The sequence below is a fragment of the Copadichromis virginalis genome, linkage group LG19, assembly GCF_057382275.1.
Source record: "Copadichromis virginalis isolate Kocher_CV1m ecotype Utaka linkage group LG19, C_Virginalis_male_GT1.1, whole genome shotgun sequence".
Classification (NCBI taxonomy): Eukaryota; Metazoa; Chordata; class Actinopteri; order Cichliformes; family Cichlidae; genus Copadichromis; species Copadichromis virginalis.
In genome coordinates, this window is record NC_140636.1 from 26,682,295 (window position 1) to 26,707,672 (window position 25,378).

The 25,378-nt window shown below is 40.4% G+C and overlaps 3 protein-coding genes across 3 annotated transcripts; all 3 read right to left on the reverse strand.

Annotated features, from left to right (window-relative positions):
- Positions 1 to 624: 624 nt before the first annotated feature.
- LOC146686283 (uncharacterized) lies at positions 625 to 4,104 on the reverse strand. The gene is made up of 4 exons (XM_085442307.1): positions 3,851 to 4,104; positions 1,883 to 2,431; positions 1,625 to 1,785; positions 625 to 1,213 (listed from the first exon to the last, which is right to left on the reverse strand). Exons 1-4 carry the CDS (start codon positions 4,013 to 4,015, stop codon positions 772 to 774), a joined length of 1,317 nt encoding a protein of 438 aa, XP_085298433.1. The 5' UTR covers positions 4,016 to 4,104; the 3' UTR covers positions 625 to 771.
- Positions 4,105 to 4,904: 800 nt separating this feature from the next.
- tpgs1 (tubulin polyglutamylase complex subunit 1) lies at positions 4,905 to 8,738 on the reverse strand. Its single transcript, XM_085442070.1, has 2 exons — positions 8,220 to 8,738; positions 4,905 to 5,934 (listed from the first exon to the last, which is right to left on the reverse strand). Exons 1-2 carry the CDS (start codon positions 8,555 to 8,557, stop codon positions 5,286 to 5,288), a joined length of 987 nt encoding a protein of 328 aa, XP_085298196.1. The 5' UTR covers positions 8,558 to 8,738; the 3' UTR covers positions 4,905 to 5,285.
- A 3,022-nt stretch (positions 8,739 to 11,760) lies between these two features.
- LOC146686285 (inositol-3-phosphate synthase 1-A-like) lies at positions 11,761 to 17,441 on the reverse strand. Its single transcript, XM_085441870.1, has 11 exons — positions 16,903 to 17,441; positions 16,452 to 16,576; positions 16,219 to 16,380; positions 15,450 to 15,579; positions 14,824 to 15,017; positions 14,586 to 14,735; positions 13,800 to 14,018; positions 13,498 to 13,662; positions 13,292 to 13,405; positions 12,564 to 12,781; positions 11,761 to 12,437 (listed from the first exon to the last, which is right to left on the reverse strand). Exons 2-11 carry the CDS (start codon positions 16,563 to 16,565, stop codon positions 12,242 to 12,244), a joined length of 1,662 nt encoding a protein of 553 aa, XP_085297996.1. The 5' UTR covers positions 16,566 to 16,576; positions 16,903 to 17,441; the 3' UTR covers positions 11,761 to 12,241.
- Between the last annotated feature and the right edge of the window lie 7,937 nt (positions 17,442 to 25,378).

Below are 25,378 nucleotides of genomic sequence, written 5' to 3' on the forward strand. Positions count from 1 at the left end.
ACATAAGTTATAAATCCACCTTTTCTTTTTGACTATGCTGACATGTCTCTTATACTTGTTAAACCATTTTATTTACATCAACATATTTTAAAGAAGACAACATGATATTATGAAAAGACAAATTCATTTCTTTCTTGCATTTCTTTATTTCTGCTACTCTAATTTTATAATTTTTTAATAAAATAATCATAAATGTTATTATTAACTCACAGGGGTTTAATCTATTGCCTTTGTAGTAGTTTGAATTATTGTATGAATAGTGCATTTGAGCAAAAACATATACAGGAGTTTCTTGTTACCATAAAAAAAATAATAAAAGGAACCCATTCACCAAAGTGCATCATAAATAAGTGTAATGTTTAGAAATGCTTGCTTTGCCTCTGCCTTTTATAAGATTGTTGCCAACACACAGTATGGGAAATGTGACATTTTAAGGCTAATCTGGCAGATGGATTTAAAGCTGAACATTGATAAAGACTCTTGGAAAAGCATGGTCTCTAGTGTGGGTGGGCTCACAAGAAGAGCTCAGGAAAAACTGACATGTTATAAGATACTCCACTGTTTTTCAGTTTAATTCTGTTCTGTTATATGTACTGTTCTCTTTGAAGAACAGTTTGAAGAAAATTCAAGAGCCGAATAAAATTTTTAATGAGATAAATGTAAGTAAAGTTAGGTAAATATAAAAAAAGCAACAGATTGAGATTCTTATTTCAGTAATCCAGTCATGCTGGTAATGTAACAAAAGGTATAATTGCACATGGAAAAAAGTGTTCAATTATTTTTCTTATTTTGCTCTTCAAAATAGTCACAGAAGAGCTGCCTGACTTCCTCATTATTACTTTGGTTCATGCTAGTAGAGAGAAGCTGTTTGTGGCTGGGTTGGGGACTCTCTGCCTCGGCCACCTCCACCTGCCACTCCGCTTTAAATGCGTCTCCGTGAGACTCGCACATGTTGTGCAGAATGCAGCAAGCCAGGATCATGGTGGGCACCACGTCCAGTCCGCAGTCGTTCCTCTTGCTGAGGCACTGCCAGCGTGCCCTCAGCCGCAGCAGCGCCTCCTGAGACACGCGCAGCGCTCGGGCAAGCCGTCCATTAAACAGCTGCTGCTGCTCCGTCAGTGCCGCGTGACTCGCCGTCCTGCCCTGTTCCTCAGGATAGGCCTTCATCAGCCAGCTCTGGAGCGGGTAACAGGCCTCACCCAGCAACACATACCTGGATGTGATAAATGAGTGTCATTTATTTAATGCCTGGAACACCTGAAATAGACAAAAACACTCAACACTACTACATTTCACAGTTTGCAAATTTGCATTATCTTTATTGGCCAGCAGGTGGCAACATTAAAAAGACGTGCAGTTGTACAGAAGTTTATAGGAAAACAAGCTTAGGTTTCCTTTGCCCTGTGACCTCAGTAAATATAAGAGTCAGAAAAGAGGATTATAGTGTCCTTGGGTTCAAAACATCAATGTGGCAACAATAAAAATGGTCATCCAACTAAAGGATGACATCACAGTGTCTACATTTGCTTGTTACACAAAGGCCATGTGAAAACCTGACATACATGAGGAAAAAAACAACTTGAATGCCTGAAAAATGTGACTGAATTTCTTCTGTTAACTCTACCTGAGTGATTTTCCCATGAAGGTAGGTGGCGGGGCAGGTGAGAGTCCACCCTCGGCGGCTGTTGCCCATAGCGAAGAGTTCTGTAAGATCTCAGCTGGATCTGTCCCGCCTGGGAAACTGGCACATACATCCCAGAAGTGCCCCCGACCGCTAACAGCCACCTAAAACAGTGAAGGCACACAGAGGCAAACAGTCGGACTCTGATTGGATAACCCGCAAGCTTGTAATTGCAGTGACATAAATGGGCGCTTTCGTCACCTGCGACATGACTGAGAGCCAGCCGGCGGGGTTGGCGTAGTCAGACGCGTTGTTTGATGGGGTGATAATAGCTGTGTGGAGTGTTGCTATAGCAGCGACGCAGTGAGGGAAACCCCAGTGAGACAGGAACAGCTGAGCTGAATCCTCCAGCTCCTGCTCACCTGGCGATCGGAGGTAGATGGAGCTGAGGAGCGCCACGATGGCGTGACACATGTCTCTAACGCACCTGCACACGGTCGACTTCCCCACACCGAACAAGGCGCTGATGGTGCGGTACTCGATGTTGGATGCCAGGCGCCACAAAGCTACAGCTACACGCTTCTCCACGGGCAGTGCCAGGCGGAAACTGGTGTCCCGTCGAGCCAGGCGGGGCCTCAGCTTGTCGCAGAGGTAGAAGAACGTCTCTCGGTTCATGCGAAACTTATCCAGCCAATCAGAGGGCTGGAATTCTGTCATGACAACCCGCTCCCACCAGTCTGTGCTTGGAGTGGTGGTCCAGGGACGAGTGCGGATGCGGGCATTGGAGCGGACGCCTCCCGCTATCATCATCTACAGAGACAAACATAAAAACAAAATTAAAATTACTTCCCTCTGAAATATCCAAAATCTGTCACATTTTTTAACATAATGTTTGCTTTTTTGATCCCAGCAGTAGTTATTCAATCAGATAATTTTTTAAATTCATATTTACCACAAAGGTAATTTTAGTGATCTATTAAGTCAGCACCTTTTTGGCAAGCCCCTTGTTTTAAACATGCTGCCGTTGATATAGCAGAAAATTTGAGGATATTGTATTCTTGGACTCATGTAATAACATGTCAACATTTAATATGGTTTTGGCACAATCAAATGGTTAAACTGAGTTTACCCATGTAACAAAATATTATTTTCCAGTACATTATGTAATAACTGGGGAGATATGAAGTTGGTCCTAGTGATGAAGTTTACAGATTTTTTGATAGTTGTCAAATTTAAATTGTTGCTCATTTGATATACAAATGCAAATGGTGAAGCAGATTTTTTAGAAATATACACTATAAAGCTTATTACATTATTATTACATAACACATTTATTAGAGCACCACCCAATGTAAGTTTATGCCACAGCTATGCTACATTAACAGTACTGGTAAATACCAAAAACATAGGCACACACACACACACACACACACACACACACACACACACACACACACACACATATATATATATATATATACAAACATAACATAACAAAACATTACATAAAAATATATATACATACATATATAAAATTTCCTGCAAGGGTTAATCCACCAATATGCACAAGGTCTTTCATCAAAATGATCTATTTACGTTGTAATATTATACTAACCAGAAATTCTGAGTTAGAGATGGCAAAAAATAACACAAAAAACCTTCTTGTGTCAGTAACAATCTTCCATACTTGTACTTGTTTTCAGTGTAATGTTGTTTATTTGATGACTATCTTTTTCATTATCCCAACATAATATCATCAAGGTTGCTGTGATTTGTAAAATATATCTGTATAAGTAGATATAGAAATTTCCCAAATATACCATAAAAACAAAAGTTTACAAGGGGAAAATCCAACAGCTGGTATCTGCATATCTGTCCTTTTTTTTTTAATGAATTAAACATTTCAGAAAATGTAACACCCTATTTAACAAGAACAAAAACCTGCATATAACAGACCTAATTCATAGCTAATGGACAGCTGTTAGCAGCTTGACTGTGGCTGCTCTGACATATTTTCAAGTTTAAATGCAGGTAGGCCCACAGTCTCTGGTTTTAGTGCTTTTATATGACTGTAAATGTGAGATTTAAGAGTTTTGAAGTGTTGGTCGTGTACAACGTGACTTTATTAAAAGCTTTGACGTTTTGCAGACAGATAATACACTATATTAGTTAAGAGCACTTGACATGTTGATGTGTTATTATTTTAAGCCCCTATAGAGGGGGACTGACCATGAGCATCCTCCTCTGTCTCTGGAAGAAGTACTGGCGGTGTCTGATGCGTCTTTGGATCTCGTTGCGTCTCTGAATGTTTGCGTCGTTTATGTCTCTCATGCGCTTCAGCAGCATGTAAGTCACGAGAAACATCAAAGAGCGCAGCTGCTCCTCCTCTTCCATTATTCCAGCTTTACCCGGGAGGCGACACTACTGCGGGTAACATGTCAGCCTGGTTAAAGTACAGCCTCTCTCATTCCACTTCCGCTTTCTGCTTGTTTATGTCTGGGTGTGAGTGGTGCTGCCATCCAGTGGCTGTCAAGACGAGTACGGTACTGCACATCTCTCAGTGCTGATGAAGCTCTGTATATTGTTTTAGCATTCAGGGTTGTAGTGCTTTGGAAACAGTGATGTAAGCATCTGACATTCTTCGAGACTGACAGAAACTGGTTATCATTAAATGCGTTAGGTACTAGAAACGGGTTCACCGATGTCTCTTCCACACTCTTGAAACTTTGCAGAGAGACATGGAAAACCTTCTTTTGACAGGACATGCAGACGTGCCATCCTGGAGGAGCTGGACTACCTGTGCCGCGTGAATCCAAGTACCGTCTCATGCTACCACCAGGAGCGTTGATAGGAAGGATAAGGAGAGTGCAATAGTCTTTGTTCTTCAAAATATTTCATATTAGGGGTTGTCTTGTTGCCACTCTGTGGCGACTTTTGCGACTTTCATTTGCACCAAAGCAGGTGAAATGGACTCACAGTGGTTTATACTTCCTAACTGGACAGAATAATATCCCTGAAGTGTGTTGTGTTGTCTCTCTACACTCCCCAGTGATCTTTTACTTTGTAATTTAAAAGTTCATTTAACATCAAACCTCTTCAATGTGTAGACAGCGTATTTGATGCTTTACTGTTATCATCTGGCAATGTTTTCTCTATGTAAGTCATACATGATGAATGATGTTATATTGTGTACACATTAAACAAAAATAGTTCAGTACTATCCTAAATGCTTCTTCCTGCACTGCCTTTTGTGTTCAGTATAGCCTCAGTGAATGACAAAAAGTGAGCTATTTAAAAGAGGACCATTTATTACAGCAGTGTTTATTTCACTAGTAATGCTCTCTGCTCCAAGCATTTCAATAAATAGGTTCAAAAACAGTGACTCTCTGTCAGAAGAAATACTGATTTCGAGGAATAGGAACTCCTGTTTTGCAAAAAGAACTCCAGTGTGCAGTTCCTCAATAGTGCTATGAATAGTGAAAAAACAACATGTTTTCGACTGGACTTGCTGAGTGTAATGTGAGCCTTAAGAGGAGATGATGTCTGTGCAGGTGTTTATTACTGAATAACAGTAAGGTTAGAGGTTACAGAAGGTGAATATTAGCGAATCATTTACATGTGGATATGCTTTAGATTCTTGTACATTCTTCAGTCATACAAAGACTTAGGACACAACTTTCACTCGAGTGATGAACAACTCTGCAGCTGCGTTTTCAAACTCTTTTGCATCCATGTTTCCGCCAGGCCCCTGTGTCTGTGCACCAGCCATGGCCTGAGCCAGCTTGCAGGGAGAGATCTTGGCACTGGCCTCGAGGTAGCGGATAGCCTTCACATTAGCTTCAGGGCAGGAATTCACTTTAGTGTTTGCGTTGGCACAGTAGTTTGTGTCAGAGCCCTGGGAAGTCTCTAGCGCTTCTTTCAAGGTCCCCAGTACGGCCAGGCACAACGCCCGAGAGGCAGTGCCCTCACCTGGGCAGCACACCTCGGCGTAAAGCCTTTGAGCCTGTCGGATGTAGTCTGAGAAAACGGCACACGTGAGCACGCCATGACGGAAGACATCATAGGGGACGGCTTCATGGTCGTGACAATGGAGGCGTCGCAGGAGGGGAGCAGAGGTGGATGCAGGGACTCCACCCTCGCTGCACAGGCATTGCAAGGTCTGAGTGTAGAGGCCGCCTCTCACTCCTCCTCCTCCAGCGGGGCTGTCGGTGCAGGGGCCATCGGGGCCTTCAGAAAACTCTCCTGCACATGTTTGAGGTCCAGTGAGGTTTAGGAGGTCGTAGGCCACACGGACGTTGTTGCTGAATGCTGATCTGAGGAGAAAGGTGGAATAAAAGAGATCAAATTATTCTTTAGTCTGTAGCAGAGTTATTACAGTTTCATATTTTCTGATTAGTTTTTATTTTTATTTCATTTGGATTCTTTGTTTTTAATTCAGTTTAGTTTTAGTTAGTTTCCAGAGTGGAAGTTGTCTCAGTTTAGTTTTTATTGTTTTAAAATGTTCACTTTGTCTGTTGTGGTGTGCCTCAAGGATCAGTTTTAGGCCCTATTCTCTTCTCATTGTATTTGCTCCCTCTAGGCACAATCTTTGAAAAATACAATATCGCCTTCCACTGTTATGCCGATGACATACAGATCTATTTTGAACTTACTGACGACCTTGCTGTGTCCCTGCACTACTTTCAAGAATGCATGCGGGAGGTCAAAGAATGGTTCCTGAGTAATTCCCTCGTTTTAAATGATAAGAAGACTGAGATTGTGGTGTTCAACAGTAAAATCCCTCGTGCCCAACTCTGTGCTGCCCTGGGTTCCTTTGCTAGTTTTTCTTGTGACTATGTCAGTAACTTGGGTGTACTGCTGGATAGCTCGCTCAAACTCGATAAGCAAGTGTCTGCTGTAGTGAGATCTAGCTTCCACCAACTGCGCCTTATCTCTAAGGCTAGGCATTATATTCCGCATGAGGACCTGGAGAAGCTTATTCACGCTTTTGTGACCTCCAGGTTGGATTATTGTAACTCCTTGTACTATGGTCTTCCCTCTTCTCTTCTTCTTAAACTGCAAACAGTCCAAAATGCAGCAGCCCGCCTTTTGACTGGTACCAGGAAATTTTGCCTTATTACCCCTGTCCTAGCTAGCCTGCATTGGCTGCCCATAAAGTACCGTATTCAATTTAAAATATTACTCCTTACTTTCAAAACTATTAATAAATTAGCGCCAAGTTATCTTAGTGAACTTCTCAAACCACATACTCCTGCTAGAACACTCAGATCTGCCACTCAACTACTTCTGACCCAACCCAGATCTTGACTGAAGTCCCGGGGTGACCGTGCGTTTGCTCTGGCTGCCCCGGTACTGTGGAATACCCTTCCTCTCGACCTCCGCGCATCTGACTCCATTGCACTGTTCAAATCACGATTAAAAACCCACTTATTCAATCTTGCCTTTCCCTCTAGTTAATATTTCTTTTATGATTTTATATCATGCACTTCTATGCTCATTTAAATTCTTGTTTGCTCTGTACCTGTTGCTTTCCTATGTATTAGTGACAGTTATCTGTTTGCATATTTAGTACTTGCTTTGGTCCTATTTCTATTATCCTCCTCCTATACTCTATTTTACTTGTTAAGCACCTTGGCATACCCTTGGTTTTTAAGTGTGCTTTATAAATAAAGTTTATTATTATTATTTATTACTTTAAATTTGTTTTCTATTACCTTTAGCTTTATTTTTAGTCTTTTTAATTATTATTTTGTGGATGGCATATGTCACAGGAAAGACTCGGGGAAAATCAGTACAAATATTACATTAAAAACATTTTTGAAAGCAGTTGACACACAGTCTCATAGACATCCAGACTCTGAATAAACATGCCTATCAGTGCCTCGTCAGGCAAGTTGTAATAACATTTTACCAGACTAAGAAATATAATGATATTTTCTCTATATTTCTTTTATTCTAATTAATTTTCCAAATCCACAAAATTGTTTCAATTTTGTTTAGTTTTCCTTTCATTTTATCACTGCAGGAAATAAATCATAATCAGGAGAGAGATGATAGAGCAGTTTCTTACGTCTCTAAACCAGAACACTACGGTGGGCTGTAAGGACTAATGAATATGCAAATAATGGATATACAGCATTAAAAAAAAGCCTGTTTCTGGAGAAAGATGACTTTACAAATATTAGTTAAAATCTAAATACTTCTAAAGCTGTTGAATAGAGCTTATATAGGGAAGAACGTTAATGTGAGGAACAAATTCGTTTGACATGTATGTTCCACCCTGTTGCTGAAAAACATACAGCACGTTGTCCATCACCATACTTTTACTTACATTCATTTATTTTTAAAATTCCAAAGGAAAACAAAATCAAGAGAATAAAAGAGAACATGAGAATCAAACAGACTATTAAGCATTAGTCAGTCTGATAGTCTGACAGAGTTTTTCCCGTAAAAATAATATAATATAATACAATAGCTGCTCTTCTAAATACTGATATGTATTATGTTTGAAAATTCAACAGTTCTCCGTCAATACACACTGCTTTCATCCGCATTGCTGTCGAATATAAGACCATAAACCTCTGTATTTTGTCCGGACCTCTGGGAGTGATGGGCCAGCCGCAGGTGCCACAGAGCCCGGTTGAGACGCTGCTGCTCCTGCGCTCCTGCGCTCACAGTGCCGGTGTTCACCTGCTCCTCGTCGCCGCAACCACCCGAGCCGGCGGCTGTCACGGATGCGAGGTTGCAGAAGTGGTCTGCAAGGAACCCGATGGGATCGTCTGATCTGGCTTCGACCATTTTGAGGATAGCTCCGCGGAGCAGGTCTCCCACCCCTGCCTGTGACAGAAACTCCCTGTCGCTGTCCGATTTGGTGGCTTTACCCGCGGGCATCCCCGGAGGATTAACCCCGGACCGGCGTTTCTCCTTGTCCGCCATTACTGTTGACGTCCCGTGTCGCAGCAACGGCAGCGGAAGTGATGAAAACCCGGTTGGCGTTCAGGAAAACGTCGCAAAATTAAACCACCTCTTTGTCTGGCTCGTTGTAAACAATATACAAGTCGACTGTTTATTCTACCACTCACATCACATCAAAAGGCATTCTTAAAACAAAAATATAAACATATTCAAAAAAAAATATTTAATTAAATTCCACATGCACATATTCAAGAATAGGGTACATTTTCAGTTGGCTTACAGTGGGATTGTGATTTCATGTATAGGAAAAAGGCACTTATATGATTGCATGTGTGAATGAGACCTGTGGTTAGAAAATCCTCTGAGTGCTTATACAGAGTGGATAAGTGCTATGTAAGTAGTGCTTTAAATGTTTATTTTAGAGTTCATTTTGCTACTGGTAGGTTCAAAGGAGATATCAGCTGTTTAGAAATGACAGCCAATAATATTATTCTTGATGTAACTGAAAAATTTGGCTTGATTTATTTATATTCAAGAAAATATATAGTATATTTATATTATTTATTATATATTTATATTTCGGTTCCTTCAATGGATGTGACAAGAACAGAAGTCACATGACCATTGCTGTACTCACCGAGTGACCCAAAGGGACAGGTTTGTTTTATGAGAATACAAAAAATGCTGATATATATTAGAACAAGTGATGCAGTTTGTTAAAACAGATGTGCATGTATTCTTTTTATTTAAAAATAAGATTAGTTGACCAATACATTTTTAATTTTCCAACACTAAATGTCTAAAATATGGCTGTGGGACAAAGCAAATATAACAAAACATTACATAAAAAGTGTAGTTTTATGTAGTTTTTCATGTTAAAAAATAGCAACTTATCTGTGATTACATTTTTTGTATATATATATTTAATGGTACTTTTGTATTTTAGTGCATGTGCAGCAGATTTGATTTTACTTTGGCTTTACGCTATAAAAGATAAAAGTATACATACCTGCTCAAAAATAGACTAATATTTCGATAAAGGTTCCAAGCAAGTTGAACGCTTTTGGTAGTCATCAACAAGCCTTCGGCATTATTCAGACTTGATCTTTGGCCAGTCTTCTCAGCAGAATTGGTAGAGTTCATTTAAATTGGTTGGTGAAGAGAGACCTGAGCGTAGAAGTGAAACTCTGGATTTCCTGGTAAATCTTCATTCCTACTCTCACCTGTGGTAGTGACTGAAAGAAGGATGTTGTGGATACAAGCAGAGGAAATGAGTCTCCTTCAAATGGTGGCTGGACTCTACCTTAGAGATAGGGTAACGAGCTTGGTTATTTGAGAGGGACTTGGGAGGGAGCCGCTGCTCTTCCACATCAAATGGAGCTAGTTGAGGGGATTTAAGTATCTGATTAGGATGCCTCTTGAACACTTAAGCAAAACAGTTTGTCCCAGGACTGGAGAGATTATACATCTCTCAGCTATAGACATTCTCTCTTTTTCATCTATATAAATGGTAAATGGCCTGTATTTATATAGCGCTTTACTAGTCCCTAAGGACCCCAAAGCGCTTTACATATCCAGTCATCCACCCATTCACACACTGGTGATGGCAAGCTACATTGTAGCCACAGCCACCCTGGGGCGCACTGACAGAGGTGAGGCTGCCAGACACAGGGGCCACCGGGCCCTCTGACCACCACCAGCAGGCAACGGGTGAAGTGTCTTGCCCAAGGACACAACGACCGAGACTGTCCAAGCCGGGGCTCGAACCAGCAACCTTCCGATTACAAGGCGAACTCCCAACTCTTGAGCCACAATCGCCCCTATAAGATATATATATATATATATATATATATATATATATACACACACACACACACACATATATATACACATATACACACACACACATATATATACACACATATACACACACACATATACACATATACACACATATATATACACATATACACACATATATATATATATACACACATATATACACACATATATATATAAAAAACACCCAGCACGCCCCTGCGGGCGGTTTATCCTTCAAGCTCGGGTCCTCTACCAGAGGCCTGGGAGCTTGAGGGTCCTGCGCAGTATCTTAGCTGTTCCCAGGACTGCGCTCTTCTGGACAGAGATCTCCGATGTTGTTCCCGGGATCTGCTGGAGCCACTCGCCTAGCTTGGGAGTCACCGCACCTAGTGCTCCGATTACCACGGGGACCACCGTTACCTTCACCCTCCACATCCTCTCGAGCTCTTCTCTGAGCCCTTGGTATTTCTCCAGCTTCTCGTGTTCCTTCTTCCTGATATTGCTGTCATTCGGAACCGCTACATCGATCACTACGGCCATCTTCTTCTGTTTGTCTACCACCACTATGTCCGGTTGGTTAGCCACCACCATTTTGTCCGTCTGTATCTGGAAGTCCCACAGGATCTTAGCTCGGTCATTCTCCACCACCCTTGGGGGCATCTCCCATTTTGACCTCGGGACTTCCAGGTTATACTCGGCACAGATGTTCCTGTACACTATGCCGGCCACTTGGTTATGGCGTTCCATGTATGCCTTGCCTGCTAGCATCTTGCACCCTGCTGTTATGTGCTGGATTGTCTCTGGGGCATCTTTACACAGCCTGCACCTGGGGTCTCGCCTGGTGTGATAGACCCCAGCCTCTATGGATCTTGTACTCAGAGCTTGTTCTTGTGCTGCCATGATTAGTGCCTCTGTGCTGTCTTTCAGTCCAGCTTTGTCCAGCCACTGGTAGGATTTCTGGATATCAGCCACCTCCTCTATCTGCCGGTGGTACATACCGTGCAGGGGCCTGTCCTTCCATGATGGTTCCTCGTTTCCCTCCTCTTTCTTGGGTTTCTGCTGCCTGAGGTATTCACTGAGCACTCGGTCAGTTGGGGCCATCTTCCCAATGTATTCTTGGATGTTCCTTGTCTCATCCTATATATATATATATATATATATATATATATATATATATACATACACACACACACACACACACACACATGTATATATATATACACACACATGTATATACGTATATATATACACGTATATACATATATATATACACACATGTGTATGTGTATATATGTATATATATACACACATGTGTGTATACATGTATATATATATATATATATAAATAAATAAATAAAAGTATATTTGAAAATCCAAAAATGAATGACTCGAGACAATATAAGTTCAGATGACACCATTCAGGAGTTTATTGTATATAAACAGTTCAAGACACTACAAAAAAGTAGTGATAGACTGCACTGTTGTACAAAAACAGTAAGGTAAAAAGATGGTCCAGTGTAATGTTAATTTAAATAACAAATACAGCAGGTACTACATCCGTTTTTCACAGGAACAGCTGTTTCACAGATAAAAGATAGTGTACAATGTGCAAACTTTGAAAACTACTGTGATTTAAACACAAGCAGTTAGAAAATTTACTCAAGTTTACAATTGTAAAGTTAATACTTTAAAATATGTAAACAAACTAACAAACAAACTTGCCTTTTCAGGGCCCATATAAGTGCTGTACGTGGGCTTTATAAAGCATACTGAAACTCAGTAAATCTAGTTAACTGGGCCAAATTGATGTCGCAACAACAGCTTAGTCAATGAGGGAACTTGTTCTTTTGATTCAAAGTTCAGTTTGGTTCTGCAGTGTCTCAGTTATAATGCACATGCTGTGTGGTCCATGTGTGCATATACGCCATTTGTTAGAGGAATGTGATTTCCGTTGACTACGGGAACTTTCTTCAAAGAAGCCACATCATTGTTGACACAGGTTTCATGTGGGGGCAGGAAGTTTCTCTGCAGCTTGTGCTCCAGCAGCATGTGGTTCTGAGGAGGAAGACCAAGGCACGCCCTGAAAAGAAAGGAGATAGATACTGTAACTAAAACTGAGGAATATCAATCGCCTCAATCCTGAAAATCCCTCTGTTGAATCAACATGCAGCCTTTTAGACAGAGAAAATCAAACAGATCAACTCACCTCATGATGTTCTCAATGGAGGCCCTCTGGCGGAAAAAGGCATTGACAACTGGAGTTCCTGATGGGACAAGAGGAGCCTTGCATAGGAAGGAGAGCAGTGATAAGACGCTGTGGAAAGACTGGAAGTTCTCTTCACCCTGGGGCTTTACAGTCACACGCTGGCAAAGCTCTGTCAGCATCACCAGGTCCAGGATGATTGGGCTGGCAAGTAGAGAGTCCTGTTAGAGAGGAAGCAAGAAGAAGTGAGTGAGCACTGTGTACTAGAATTAGAAGGTATACATATGTATAGAAGACAAACACCATTCTTTTTAATGACTGGACCAAAATATATGCACAACTTTGAACAATAAGCTAAATAATCATAATCAAAACCAAAATAATTTAAATTATTATTTTTTTTTATCATAAATAATTAGTCATAGTAACACATCTACAGAAGATTGGTGCCGTTTCTAAAATTGTCTGTCAATGTGGCTTTTTTTGTACCAGTAGAGGGAGCCAAAGTTCTGCATTAAAATATACTTAATTACATTTTGTTGCTATAAATTCTTAATAACAAGTAAAAATGAACCCAAATGGACTGAATTAGTGGGAAATATTATGCTCATGAACATAAACAAAATCAATGTGATGTTTTTATGTAGGGGGGTGAGGAGCTTCATCTGTTGAACAATTCAGATTTGGTGGAACCTCTTTGTTTCCGATGCTGTCAACAGAAACAGACTGACCTCACAGGTATTGTGCAGCGCAATAGTGTTGATCCCTCCCATCATTATTTCAGAAGTGTATTCATCCATGGCACGCTTGCTGTCTCCCACATATGGGACATATTTGATAACCACCTGAAAGAAAATAGAGACAGTCTGTCAGCTGATGTCTGTAAATACTGACACGGAGCTTGTCATCTGTCTGTGTTTGCGTCGTTCTCACTTACACAGTGGTCAGGTTTCTCTCCTGGCTCGTACAGTATGGGGTTGGACTGGACCATGTCGTCAACCACATTGCTCTTAGAGATCTCTTTGGAGCGGAACTGCTGTGGAGCCGACAGGTTTTTCCCATCGTTGTTGCCAAGGTGATTGTAGCTGACAATGGATGTTGGCTGTCAAAAGCAGAGAAACTTATTAAGTTGTTGTTTATAAGATAAAGTTACACTTTAATTGTATATACCTATAATATAACAGATGCTAATTCTCTTTGGAGAATTCAGACAAGTGGCTCAGTCTCATTAATCCTCACCTTGATCCCTGCACTGACCAGGAAGTCCACAAACACTGACTTGATCTTAGTCTGACCAGACTTGAAGTCATCACCGCCGATGAACACGCCTCTCTGCATGGCCAGCTCTACTGCTCCTGGGACAAAAGTATTCTGTGGGGAGCCATTGATGTAGGCGCAGCCCTCCAGTATACTGGCCACTGCAAACAGAGTGGAGGGGGAGACCTCTGCAGCTCCGGCCTGATGGATGAAGGGAAAACAAAGACACGATAGCTGTTACTGAGCATGTCATCATATTACGCTTAGTAGGAACGCTTGACTACAGTTCCCCTGAGACTCTTTACATCACGTCGGTAAAACATCTCTCTTGTTGACTTCATGACTATCTTAAATTGAGCTATTTGCTGAGGATCAGAAGTCTGTGAAATAGACTCTTATCATTGCTGACAGCAGTACAAGCATGCTCAAGGAAGATGATAAAATAAGAACTTGGCCAAGAGGGGCGAATCATAATTTTCTTTCCCCTGATCTGATATAAAAGGAATTGCTGTCTATTTCAGACTCATTAAGACATTTCATTTACAAATCCAAAGTGTGTTAGAAGGGCTAATCTTTTCATCCTCTAAGCTTCATTAATCAGTAAATGTAATGAAGGATTACTGTTTGGTCCTAAGAATTAGAAAGAAATTAAAGTTGAGTGGGTGATTGATGATAACCACTGACCACCAACACAGTTTAAGTTGGCTCATTATTGTGATTTGCACTCAAACTTGATTCTGGATTTATTCTTATGGCCATTGATCTCACCTGGATTGCAGCCAGCAGGTTCTTGGCAGAGTCGTTGACTCCTGGGATGATATCACAGAAGCGCTCGGTGTTGGCGGTCCACAAAACAATGACTTTGTCCACACCACTGGCCTGACGGAAGTCTCTTATGTCAGCTGTAATTCGCTCCATCTGGAAGATCGTGTACTCTTTGAGACAAATTGCAAGAGGAAAAAAAGTAGACAGATGAATAAAAAGGGGAGTGAGAGACTTTTATTACCTGCTCCGCCATGGTGCCAGTGAGGACATTGTCTGCGCGACTCTCCTGATTTGCAGCAATGAACTCTGGAATGTAGATTGATGGTCTGGGTTTCAGGCAGCTCATGTGTGGTTGCAGCTGCTCTTGTAAAGACCAGTCAAGCACCTGAGCTCGCTCCATTGCACTGCCCAGATCCAATGAAGAGATATCCCAACCTAACAAAAAAAAAAAAAAAAAAAAAAAAAAAAAAAAAAAAGGGAGGGAGAAAAAAATTATTTTTCAGAACTAAACAGGAAGGCTCACCTCTTTCAGCAATCCATTTGATCCTAAACTAGATTCTAGCATCTCTATGAAAGTGCTGGCTGTGCATGTGCTTCCTATAACATCATATGCACAAGGCTGTAAGTAATCCTGTTAAATAATCATAATAAATATTGACCAAAATAACTGTAATAATTTACAGAAGATCAGTGCAGTAACTTTTAGTTAAAACCTTCACCTTATGGACTCCCTATCCCTTTCATATGTTCTGGGATCAGTTTTCACAGCTGTCAACACTCCTATACTTGTCTGAACTTTCTCTCACACCCACACACCCCAGTCTTGAGTGTGTACACCCTGAGACGACTGTGTGGAATTGTTCTTACCATCAAACACAATGTCGTTAGGGTGCACCATGGGCAGGAGGTCCCGGAAGGGCACGTTAACCTCGCCCTCAAGCCCTGATCCCAGACAAACAGTAGAGGACTGCAGGAGGGAGCCGAAATAGTTTGCTTTCTGAGGGCAGAGAAAGCAAAAAGAATGTGATTTTAATCTCTGTATCGAATGTAATTCCCTATTTTTAATGGTAATTATAAATATATTAAGCAGTAATAACCAAAAATAGAAGGAACCAGCTCATAAATATTACTACAGATGTCCTTATAAGGGAAAATCCCTAAGTAAGTTAAGCCTTTAACCCTCCATTGAACATGTCAGTATAATCAGCTTATTATGAGGCTGTACTTCTGCAGCAGGGGACATACAGCACACTGTGTTTCTACAGCAGGACAAGAAGACTTGCTATTCATTCTGCAGTGGTAATTTTCACATCTCATTATAGCGTGCTGGTGGAATTCATTCACTCTCTTAAGTATTTGTATTTCTTTTATGTTATTAAATTGACCATACTTAGCATATGTCATATTCAATGAAATCGATTATTTGTGCAGCATGCGATCTATTTTAATGCAATAACTCACACAAAGTTGATTGGGAGGAGTTATTGTGCAGCAGGAACATCATATTACATTTTCTATTTGGTAGGTTTTTACTAATGTGTGGCTTCTTCATTTCAAATAGTAATACCATAAAAAAAGTCTATGCAAATCCTTCCGGAGCATACACATATGTGCGTATTTGTGACACCCGTCTCACCTTTACTCCGTTTTTAGTCTTCCAGGTAAGACCCAGTTTGTTGGCCAGTACGGCCGCTGTGACTGTGGTCCCGTTATTGCCTCCCCAGCCCACCAGCATCACTCCCAGCCGAGGCACACGGCGCTCGGTGCGGATCGTCATCTCAGTGGTGCGGGGGGTCACCTGTGACGGACAGAGCGCGGGTTAGCTGGGGGCTAAACGCGCACACATAACTATAAATGTAAATCACTTACCGTGACTTTGTTCCCATCTCTGTGCACCGACGAGGTCTGGTAAGAGTACTGAGCCTCAATGTGAGAGTCAGTGTACTTCACATTAGGGCTGTTGACCTGAACGTTCACGGACATGGCTGCAGAGTCTGAAAGAAAGAGGAGGAACAATTACATCATCTCCACACGGAAATTAACCTAGCGGAAAAAGCTGCCTTTCACTAACACATCACATTTAATCGACGATAATGGCACACGTACGGAAAACAACAATTGGGTGTTATTATTCTAAGCCTGAGAGCTCTAACGCTTTCTAAGAAAAGTCGTTTTTTCTCCTCTGCCCTCCGATAAACAGCTGGTAAATTTTCTACGAAAATCCTAACAAACCGGTTTTTGTGTTTGGTCGTTCGATGGTGGAGCAGTCAAATTAAGAGAAAGCGGAAAATAAGTGAACCAAACCGGTAAACTCCCTCACCTTTGCACGGAATAAGTGTAAAAGTATCTAAAATGAGACTGCTTCCCGGCGTATAGCTGACAGCTCTTCGCTTCAACGACTGTAAATTTCCGCTCTCTTTAATTTGAAAGCGTCGGTTATGGTCTTCGTCCAGTTGGTGTCAGCCACGAGCTCGAGAGGTTCCCTCGTAGGACGGCTTCAGTGCCACAAGCCAATCCGAGCGCTCGGTCGCACTTTTATAGCTGATGCTGAGGGAGACGTCCGAGGACATCAGCAAATGGCCGGGCTTGTTTCCACTCACGTTTCTTCACATGAGGTGAAAAATTTCCATTCCGGAGAGTTCTCGGTGAAACCACAAAGGCCGGTGGTGAGGATTTGCTGGCTTTTAGATGTTTCTAGATTTTCCTGCAACTTCCCCTGCAGCGTCTAAGTATTTTTCCATAACATGTAGTGGAATAAAACAAAGAATGATATTGTATCGTATTAAAAAAAATCGTACTAAAAGTGCTAAAAATAGCACTTTTAGCAGGGGCGTACCAGGATTCGTTACCCCCTTCAGACTTTGTGTATTCTAGAGCGGACATAGGAGGGGGAGGAGCCACAGCTTGGTTCACTCTATTGTGTTCTGCAAAGAAGGACAGGGCTCCTCTCTGAAATGAAATGCTTTCATTCTTACATAAGCTGCTTGTTATCGAAATGTATTTGTTAAAACAAACCTCTTAGACTTTAAAAAGCAAAAACACTAAAAAAAAAAAAAAAAAGATCCCCTGGGGAAAAGCTGAGTTCTTTAAAATGAAGTTTACATTGTGCAGAGCCAAATAAAGGAACAAAAGCAACAGCAAAGAAGCAAAGACTGGATAACTTGGACTCTCCCGGACCCTTACGTGTATAGAGCAAAGAACCACTGACTCCTGTCCATAATGCAAAAAAACCAAAAGTATTGGTGCACAACAGCAACCAAGTTTTGACATGTTAGTTAGAATCTGAAGCACATTTCTCAATGCAAACATTTCCGGCCTGACCCGGTCTTTCCAGTGCATTACAGTCTGCCTATTATACACACATCTCCTCAGTGTTGAGCACTTTCAGTATATTAAGTTTGCTTTCCAGTGCAAAATGCCAATTGACTGTATGTCAAAGCATCTGCAAGGCCAATCTACTAGTCCCTAGGGCGCCTCCTTTACATTATGCTAGATGCTTATATCCACAATGCGCCGGTAACGTTTAAGTCATGGTTCTGTCTCGTATACTGTGTTCTGTCTTGTGTATTTACTCAGTCATTTTACATTCCACTGATTTAAAACAGGCACCTTTTTTGAGAGGTTTTAATGGTGGAGGGGCAAATATATTGTTGGGAAATTTAGAAGATGTACTTCCTGACCTTGCTCCTCGTTATTTGATGAAACTGCCTGCAAGCCTGTTGACTTTGCAGAGTGCAAGGCCTGAGAGATGAAGTTCTGATTCATGAGTAGTTTGCGTTGTTGTAAAGAATGGAAACATTGTTACTGTCACTTACGTGTTGAAAATATGCACTTATGTTGTTATATATGTATGATTCTATCTAGACCAGGGGTGTGCAGTTTTCCCACGAGGCCACAGGAAACTGGGACTGTTCTAAAGAGCGGTGCTAATAAGCTGAACTCAGTTCTGCTAATGGTACTGGAGCAGATGTTACAACTACCCAATGAAGGTCTTCTATGTTCCTCTGTTCTTTGTTTTTTTCTTACAGGTGCACCAGTTGACGATACATCGTGCTTTTCTATTTGTGCTCTATTCTTTTATTATGCTTTCTCCTATTTTCTCCATCTTCTTTTTTTCCCCTGCCTGTAAGCTTAGATGTTGTCATACTAAACATATAATGTTATTACCTGAAATAACACTAATAGAAATTGATAAATAAACAGGTAAAAGAAACACACAAGCAAGAGGAGGCTATAGAGAATTTATAGAGCTCATCTTGGAAAAGCAAAATATGTTGGCACAACATTGCATTCAGATCATAATTCTGATTGCAAAAGCTGCAAGACAAGACAGGTTTAAAAGTAAAAAAAAGAAGAAAAAAAAACAATTAGGCAATCTAAAAGTTACATGGGCATAGTAAAAACACCAACTTTTTTTTTAATCACTATTTAATATTTCATGCATTTAAGTCAGGTTTAATGTCTGTGGTGGAAATACAAAGGACAATGGACAGGTTATCTTTACTGAGAGAGGATCTGGATTTCTTAAACTTTATCCAGGCAAATGCTGTTTCACATATGAAGATAAAAAGAAACGAAAGGTCCTCATGTGGAAAATTCTCTTTGAGAGAGAATTAAAAATCTAGCAGTAATACTGAAATGAAGAACTCTACCAGTAGTGAATCAGTTTGTGATTCAGTGCTCTTGCCCTGATTAAGCTAACCATTTTAGTTACATCATCAACAACAAAGTTAATTTTTAGCACTGACTTACACAACACCTGGTGTGTAATGCAATGGAAAAATACCAATGTCGCTTCTGTGTTCATTTCAGTCTTTTTAACTTGCATCCGTTTCAAAAGAAAGTTGGAAAACCTATCCAAGCATGCAGTTGTCCTTGTGAACAAGTCACTCGATGTCACAGTCCCTTTCACTAAGTGCATTGCTGCCAGCATCATTGTAATCTACCATGTAAACAGATGAGCAACTGGGCAGTGTTGCGGATATCGCAGCTCTCAAGGACAAAAAGTTATATTTGTCTGCTTTGTTTTTCAGATAAAACTCCAGATTTCCTGCAGTGTTTGATCCATCTTGTTAAAGTTTGCCTGGAGAGGAGTACATTGTCAAATGCTTCTTTGAATCCATCAAACAGTCTTTGATAGACTTCTGTTCAGAGAATAGCTTACTGTTCTTTTTGTGATTTTTGTGGAAATCACAAAGCTGGTCTTGGCTGCTCCATTTCTGGATGTGTACTTGATAAAACTTGATAAAAAGTCCTTGTTGTCTTTGCAGTTTTGCAAGAAAAGCCAATGATGCTACTGCTCTGCATCAGTCAAGTTCTTGTATTTCTATGCATGTGTAGTCTCATTAAAGACGATTCAAATTGTAATCGTTAAACAAAGCAACTTGTTTTCCATAAAATAAGTACATGACTTTGGTAAATGGCCTGTATTTGTATAGTGCTTTATTTGGTCCTAAGGACCCCAAAGCGCTTTACACTATACACAGTCATCCACCCACTGGTGAATGGGTAGTCACAGCCGCCCTGGGGCGCACTGACAGAGGCGAGGCTGCCGGACACTGCAGCCACTGGGCCCTCTGACCACCACCAGTAGGCAACGGGTGAAGTGTCTTGCCCAAGGACACAACGACCGAGACTGTCCAAGCCGGGGCTCGAACCGGCAACCTTCTGATTACAAGGCGAACGCCCAACTCTTGAGCCACGATCGCCCCATGTGCGATGGGACAAACTGCATGATGTGTACTTATAGTCTGAATCCTAATTTCCTGTTGGGCTTTTGCAGATCTGTGACAATCATGATGACAATATGGTCAGTGACCATCTGGCAACTTCTGGCCTAATGGGCAAAAATGCATATTCCCTGACCAGTTACAACTGGTTGTTGCAGGTTGATTCCAATCGCTGGGAAAATGATTGCTAAAGTGCCGTTCACACAGATCTACAGACCACTCAGTTACCCCCTGGGAACCACCTATCAACAGGGAAAAAATGGTGCATTCCCCAATCAAACTCTTTGCCATTGGTTTGGCGTAACTTGAATGGATGTGGAAGACCTGTCTACAAACACTGGCGAGCTATTCTCTGAGCTGTGGTGAAACTCATAAAAGTGCGATTAAAAACTAGCAATGGAGACTGTTTGCCTTCAAAGTAAAGATTCTGCCCTAAAACACACTAGTTAGTTTGAAGGCAAACCTCTTCCATTTCTGGTTTAAGTTGAGCTTTTTCAAGTTGTACTCTTCAGCTAGTAGCTTGAGATTAACCTCAGCAGAGGTTTTTGAGCTTGTGGCAGCTTAGGTGAAGCAAATGGTGTGAGTTTTTTATAGCATAAGCTTAGATAAATATGTATGTATAGATAAATAAATATGTCCATTCTCCTGACCTGTGAATTGTCATTGTGTAAACAGCGGCTAAAGAATTTAGCTCCTACGAAGCTACAAATTAACAGGATAAAAACTGAAAAGTGTTTGTGAAGACACACAACAGACCATGACTGACAGTTGGTCTCTAACTGATTTTCATTGATTGTTGCTATATGCCAATTTTTTGCACATATGATGAGTGTGAGAAAGAAAGAAAGAAAGAAAGAAAGAAAGAAAGAAAGAAAGAAAGAAAGAAAGAAAGAAAGAAAGAGAAAGAAAGAAAGGAGTGGTAACTTGGCAGTGAAGGCTTGAGGAGAAAAACAAATCTGCCTCAGGGGTTTTCATAGAGTTGTTATGGCCTGTACTGATGCTAATTAGTGAAGACAAAGACAAAGATGCTATTAAAATCTTGAGATCCTCCTACTTTAAACGTTCCTTGGCTCTTCCAGGAATGGTTCAATTACTTTCCCAACAACTCATTAGTTAGTATAGCTGGTGATTTCAGTTGTGTTGATTTCTAATCTCCATCATATCGAGAGGCCTGTACTATGAAGCAGGATTTCATCTTATCTTGGTAACTTGAGAGTTAAACCTGGATTTTCTGTTCTATGAAACTAGTTCATTTGTCTGGGTATCACCTATCATTCTCATCTCTAGATTAGAGGTTAACAGGTACAAAATCTTGCCTTTCCAGTTCTCAGAAAAATAGCTTCACAATTCCTGGAAGATACCGCAGGCTTCTATGTGCAGAGAGTATGACAGGGCTAAAGTTCTTAATAGCCTTTCAAGTAGTTCTCCTTCCCTGATATAAAGTTTCTTAGATGAAATTTTATTCCTTGATTGATTCTTTGAGCACAAATAGATTTCCATGTAGACTAAGCCTGCATTTCAAATCTGCTTTTATTTTTATTCTTTACTTGCTCTCAAACTGATAGACATCACTTGGGAGGCAGCAAAAAGAATAGGTGTTGTCCAGTCTTACTGACCAAAGCATGCAAAGCACTAACATATTGATACAACACCTTTAATAGAAAACTATTTAAGAGAGCTCTCTTATACTCATACTGATCTCTGAAAAATAACTGAATAATTCCTGGAAGACCATACAAATGTTGAGAGCGCCTGAAGGGCTTTTACAGGTCTAAACCTATGCTGACTAATTGGTTTTCTGTAAATAGCTTTTCTATACACAGGAATGGTGAAAGAGTGGAGGATCAGTGTCTGCTTCATAGTATAGGCCTCTGATTGGGAGGAGGTTATGTTCAGAATTTTGGCTTAATATCGGCTGAACGTGCCAGATTTTCACAAATGTTCTTTTTTATGGCATGTTTGAAGTGCAGTATAGATTCTGTGCTTGGCAAATACTTTTTATAGTTAAGCAGCTTGTTAATCCATAACTTACTAGCATCACAAATGAGGCCAAGTTGTAAAGTTACAGCAGTGGAAGCTGTGCCAAGCGTTGTCACTGGAATGTGAGAATGGTTGGCACAATGCTTGAACGCACAACAAGAAGAACTATTCAATCACCAGTGTAACAGGGTAAACCGGTATTGTGTGTACATTAAAACTGGCAGTGATTTTGGAGTGTGTATGTGTTCCACTTTTGCAATGAGCCAATGGCTGTGGTTGGGCGGAGTTAACTAAAGGCGGGTGTATCTAGTTGTACTTCTACTTTTATATACTTATGCCACACACTACAAACACTGCTGTCACATTTTGTTTTTCTCTGTACAGGTATGTTACATAGCTCAGATTTACAATGGTTTAGATTAACATCAATGTGTTTATAGCAGATGTTCTTGGACTGTGTGTTTTGTTCCTTCTGTAAATGGGATGCTATGTATTATATTATAGCTGGGACTGTTTCTGTTGACTATTTTTTTCTAATAAATTATATTTTAAATTTTTAATAAGAGTGTGTCATTTTTCTGCCCTCAGCTGAGTCTGTGTGTTACACCAAAAAGCAATTATGATAAGTGATTTCCATAAGGCTAGATTTGCACTGAAGCTTTATTTTAAGGTACTGATTAACTGTAAGTGTTCTAAATGTTTATGCAGTTGTATGCTGATTGGGGAAATAACATTATTTAATTTTCTCTGGAGGTCCCTTGAAGGTTTATTCAGGAAGTGTGTGTAATCAGATTAGTAAAATGAATCTGTAAGCATGCGAGTATAATGGCTGAAAAGCCTTAAAGTTTTGCATTGAAAATGCAAACAAGTCACCAGTTGCAGCTCACCAAGCTTTCCAGTTCGCTGGCTTTTTATATGCAACAATTGCTACACTTCTGTGGAAGTTCCACAAATAAATAAATAAATAAATAAATATATATATATATATATATATATATATATATATATATATATATATATATATATATATATATATATATATATATATATATATATATATATATATATATATATATATATATATAGATCCTGTGGGACTTCCAGATACAGACGGACAAAATGGTGGTGGCTAACCAACCGGACATAGTGGTGGTAGACAAACAGAAGAAGACGGCCGTAGTGATCGATGTAGCGGTTCCGAATGACAGCAATATCAGGAAGAAGGAACACGAGAAGCTGGAGAAATACCAAGGGCTCAGAGAAGAGCTCGAGAGGATGTGGAGGGTGAAGGTAACGGTGGTCCCCGTGGTAATCGGAGCACTAGGTGCGGTGACTCCCAAGCTAGGCGAGTGGCTCCAGCAGATCCCGGGAATAACATCGGAGATCTCTGTCCAGAAGAGCGCAGTCCTGGGAACAGCTAAGATACTGCGCAGGACCCTCAAGCTCCCAGGCCTCTGGTAGAGGACCCGAGCTTGAAGGATAAACCGCCCGCAGGGGCGTGCTGGGTGTTTTTTTAATATATATATATATATATATATATATATATATATATATATATATATATATATATATATATATATATATATATATATATATATATATGGCATTATTTCTGTAGTAAAATCAGTTCAGTACTGTTCAATCCACACATGTACAAGTTGGTAATGTAACTGTTTTATAATATTACCTTTAATTTATCCAGCTGTAAATGTCACTGAGATTGAGAATGTCCTCTTCAAGAGTAACGTCAGCAAGAAGCGAGCAATAATTACAAGTAGCAATTGAACATAAACACACAAATACACATAGGGCTCATTACATCCAGTCAAAATAGGTACAATTCAAACTGACCTAAGAGACTTTGGTAAGCTGTGAGTGTCTTTACAATTCAAGCGATCATCTTAGAGTAGCAGCACACAGTCCACAAAAGCAGCAGCTGACCAGTGAAGAATACTGGTTTATTAACTGAGAGCAGCTCTAATCATCTAACAGCTGGCTGACTGCTGGAGAGCCTTGGATGACAAGCCAACAGCAGCCACTAGCTCTGGGAGGAAAACCAACACTGATAACTAAACGTAAATATACACATGAACAATCACAATATGCCACTTTACATTAAAATAATCTATAACATCTATGTCTTTTTACTTATTGTTTTTTTTTTTATTTGACTAATAATGGGCAAAGCCATGGTGTGCGAGAACACGGTAGCGTTATTAAATGTTAAGAAAAATAAAGCTACCCACATAATCTGCACTTTATTCACACCGAGTAAATAAACGGTGTCTGGACTTTAATGCACAAGAAGGTAAACTTTAAGTGGCCCTGTCTCCTGATAGAAATATTTACATAGCCCTTAATCATAAAAATATAATAATCATAAAAACAGATCTCCTGGGGCCCCCTCCTGGCAGGTTTATGTACATGCAGAGTGAAACGAAAGGTCACACAAACTCGTTTCCTGTGTACAAACAAATTGTTAACTGAGAGGTAGTAGCGAACGATGGAAACACCAGCTTAGTCTTGGAATAGTGCCAACTAGCCAAAAGCATGATCTAAAGAAACAGCTGAGAAACAAAGTCATTTACATGTCTGAAAATGGTTTAAAAGCCATTTCTAAGGCCTTGGTACTCCAGCTAACCATGATGAGAGCCGTTATACTCAAATTGGAACAGTGGTAAATCTTCCCAGGAGTGGCCAGCCTATCAAAGTAACTCATCCAGGAGGTCACAAAAGAACCCAGGACAACATCTAAAGAACGGCAGGCCTCATTTGCCTCAGTTAAAGTCAGAGTTCATGATATAACATAGAAGAAGGGGACTGGGAGGAACATGACATGTATGGGTGAGAGTTTCAAGGTAAAATGCACTGCTGACCAAAAGAACACAAAGACTTGTCCCACATTTACAACACAACCCATCTTGACGATCCTCCATACTTTTGAAAAATTATTCTGTGGACTGATGAGATCAACGTTGAACTTTGTGGAAGGTTTGAGTCCCGTTACATCTGGTGAAAAATAGGACAGCATAGCATTTAATAAAAAAAACAAAACAAACAAACCAAAAAACATCCCACCAACAGTCA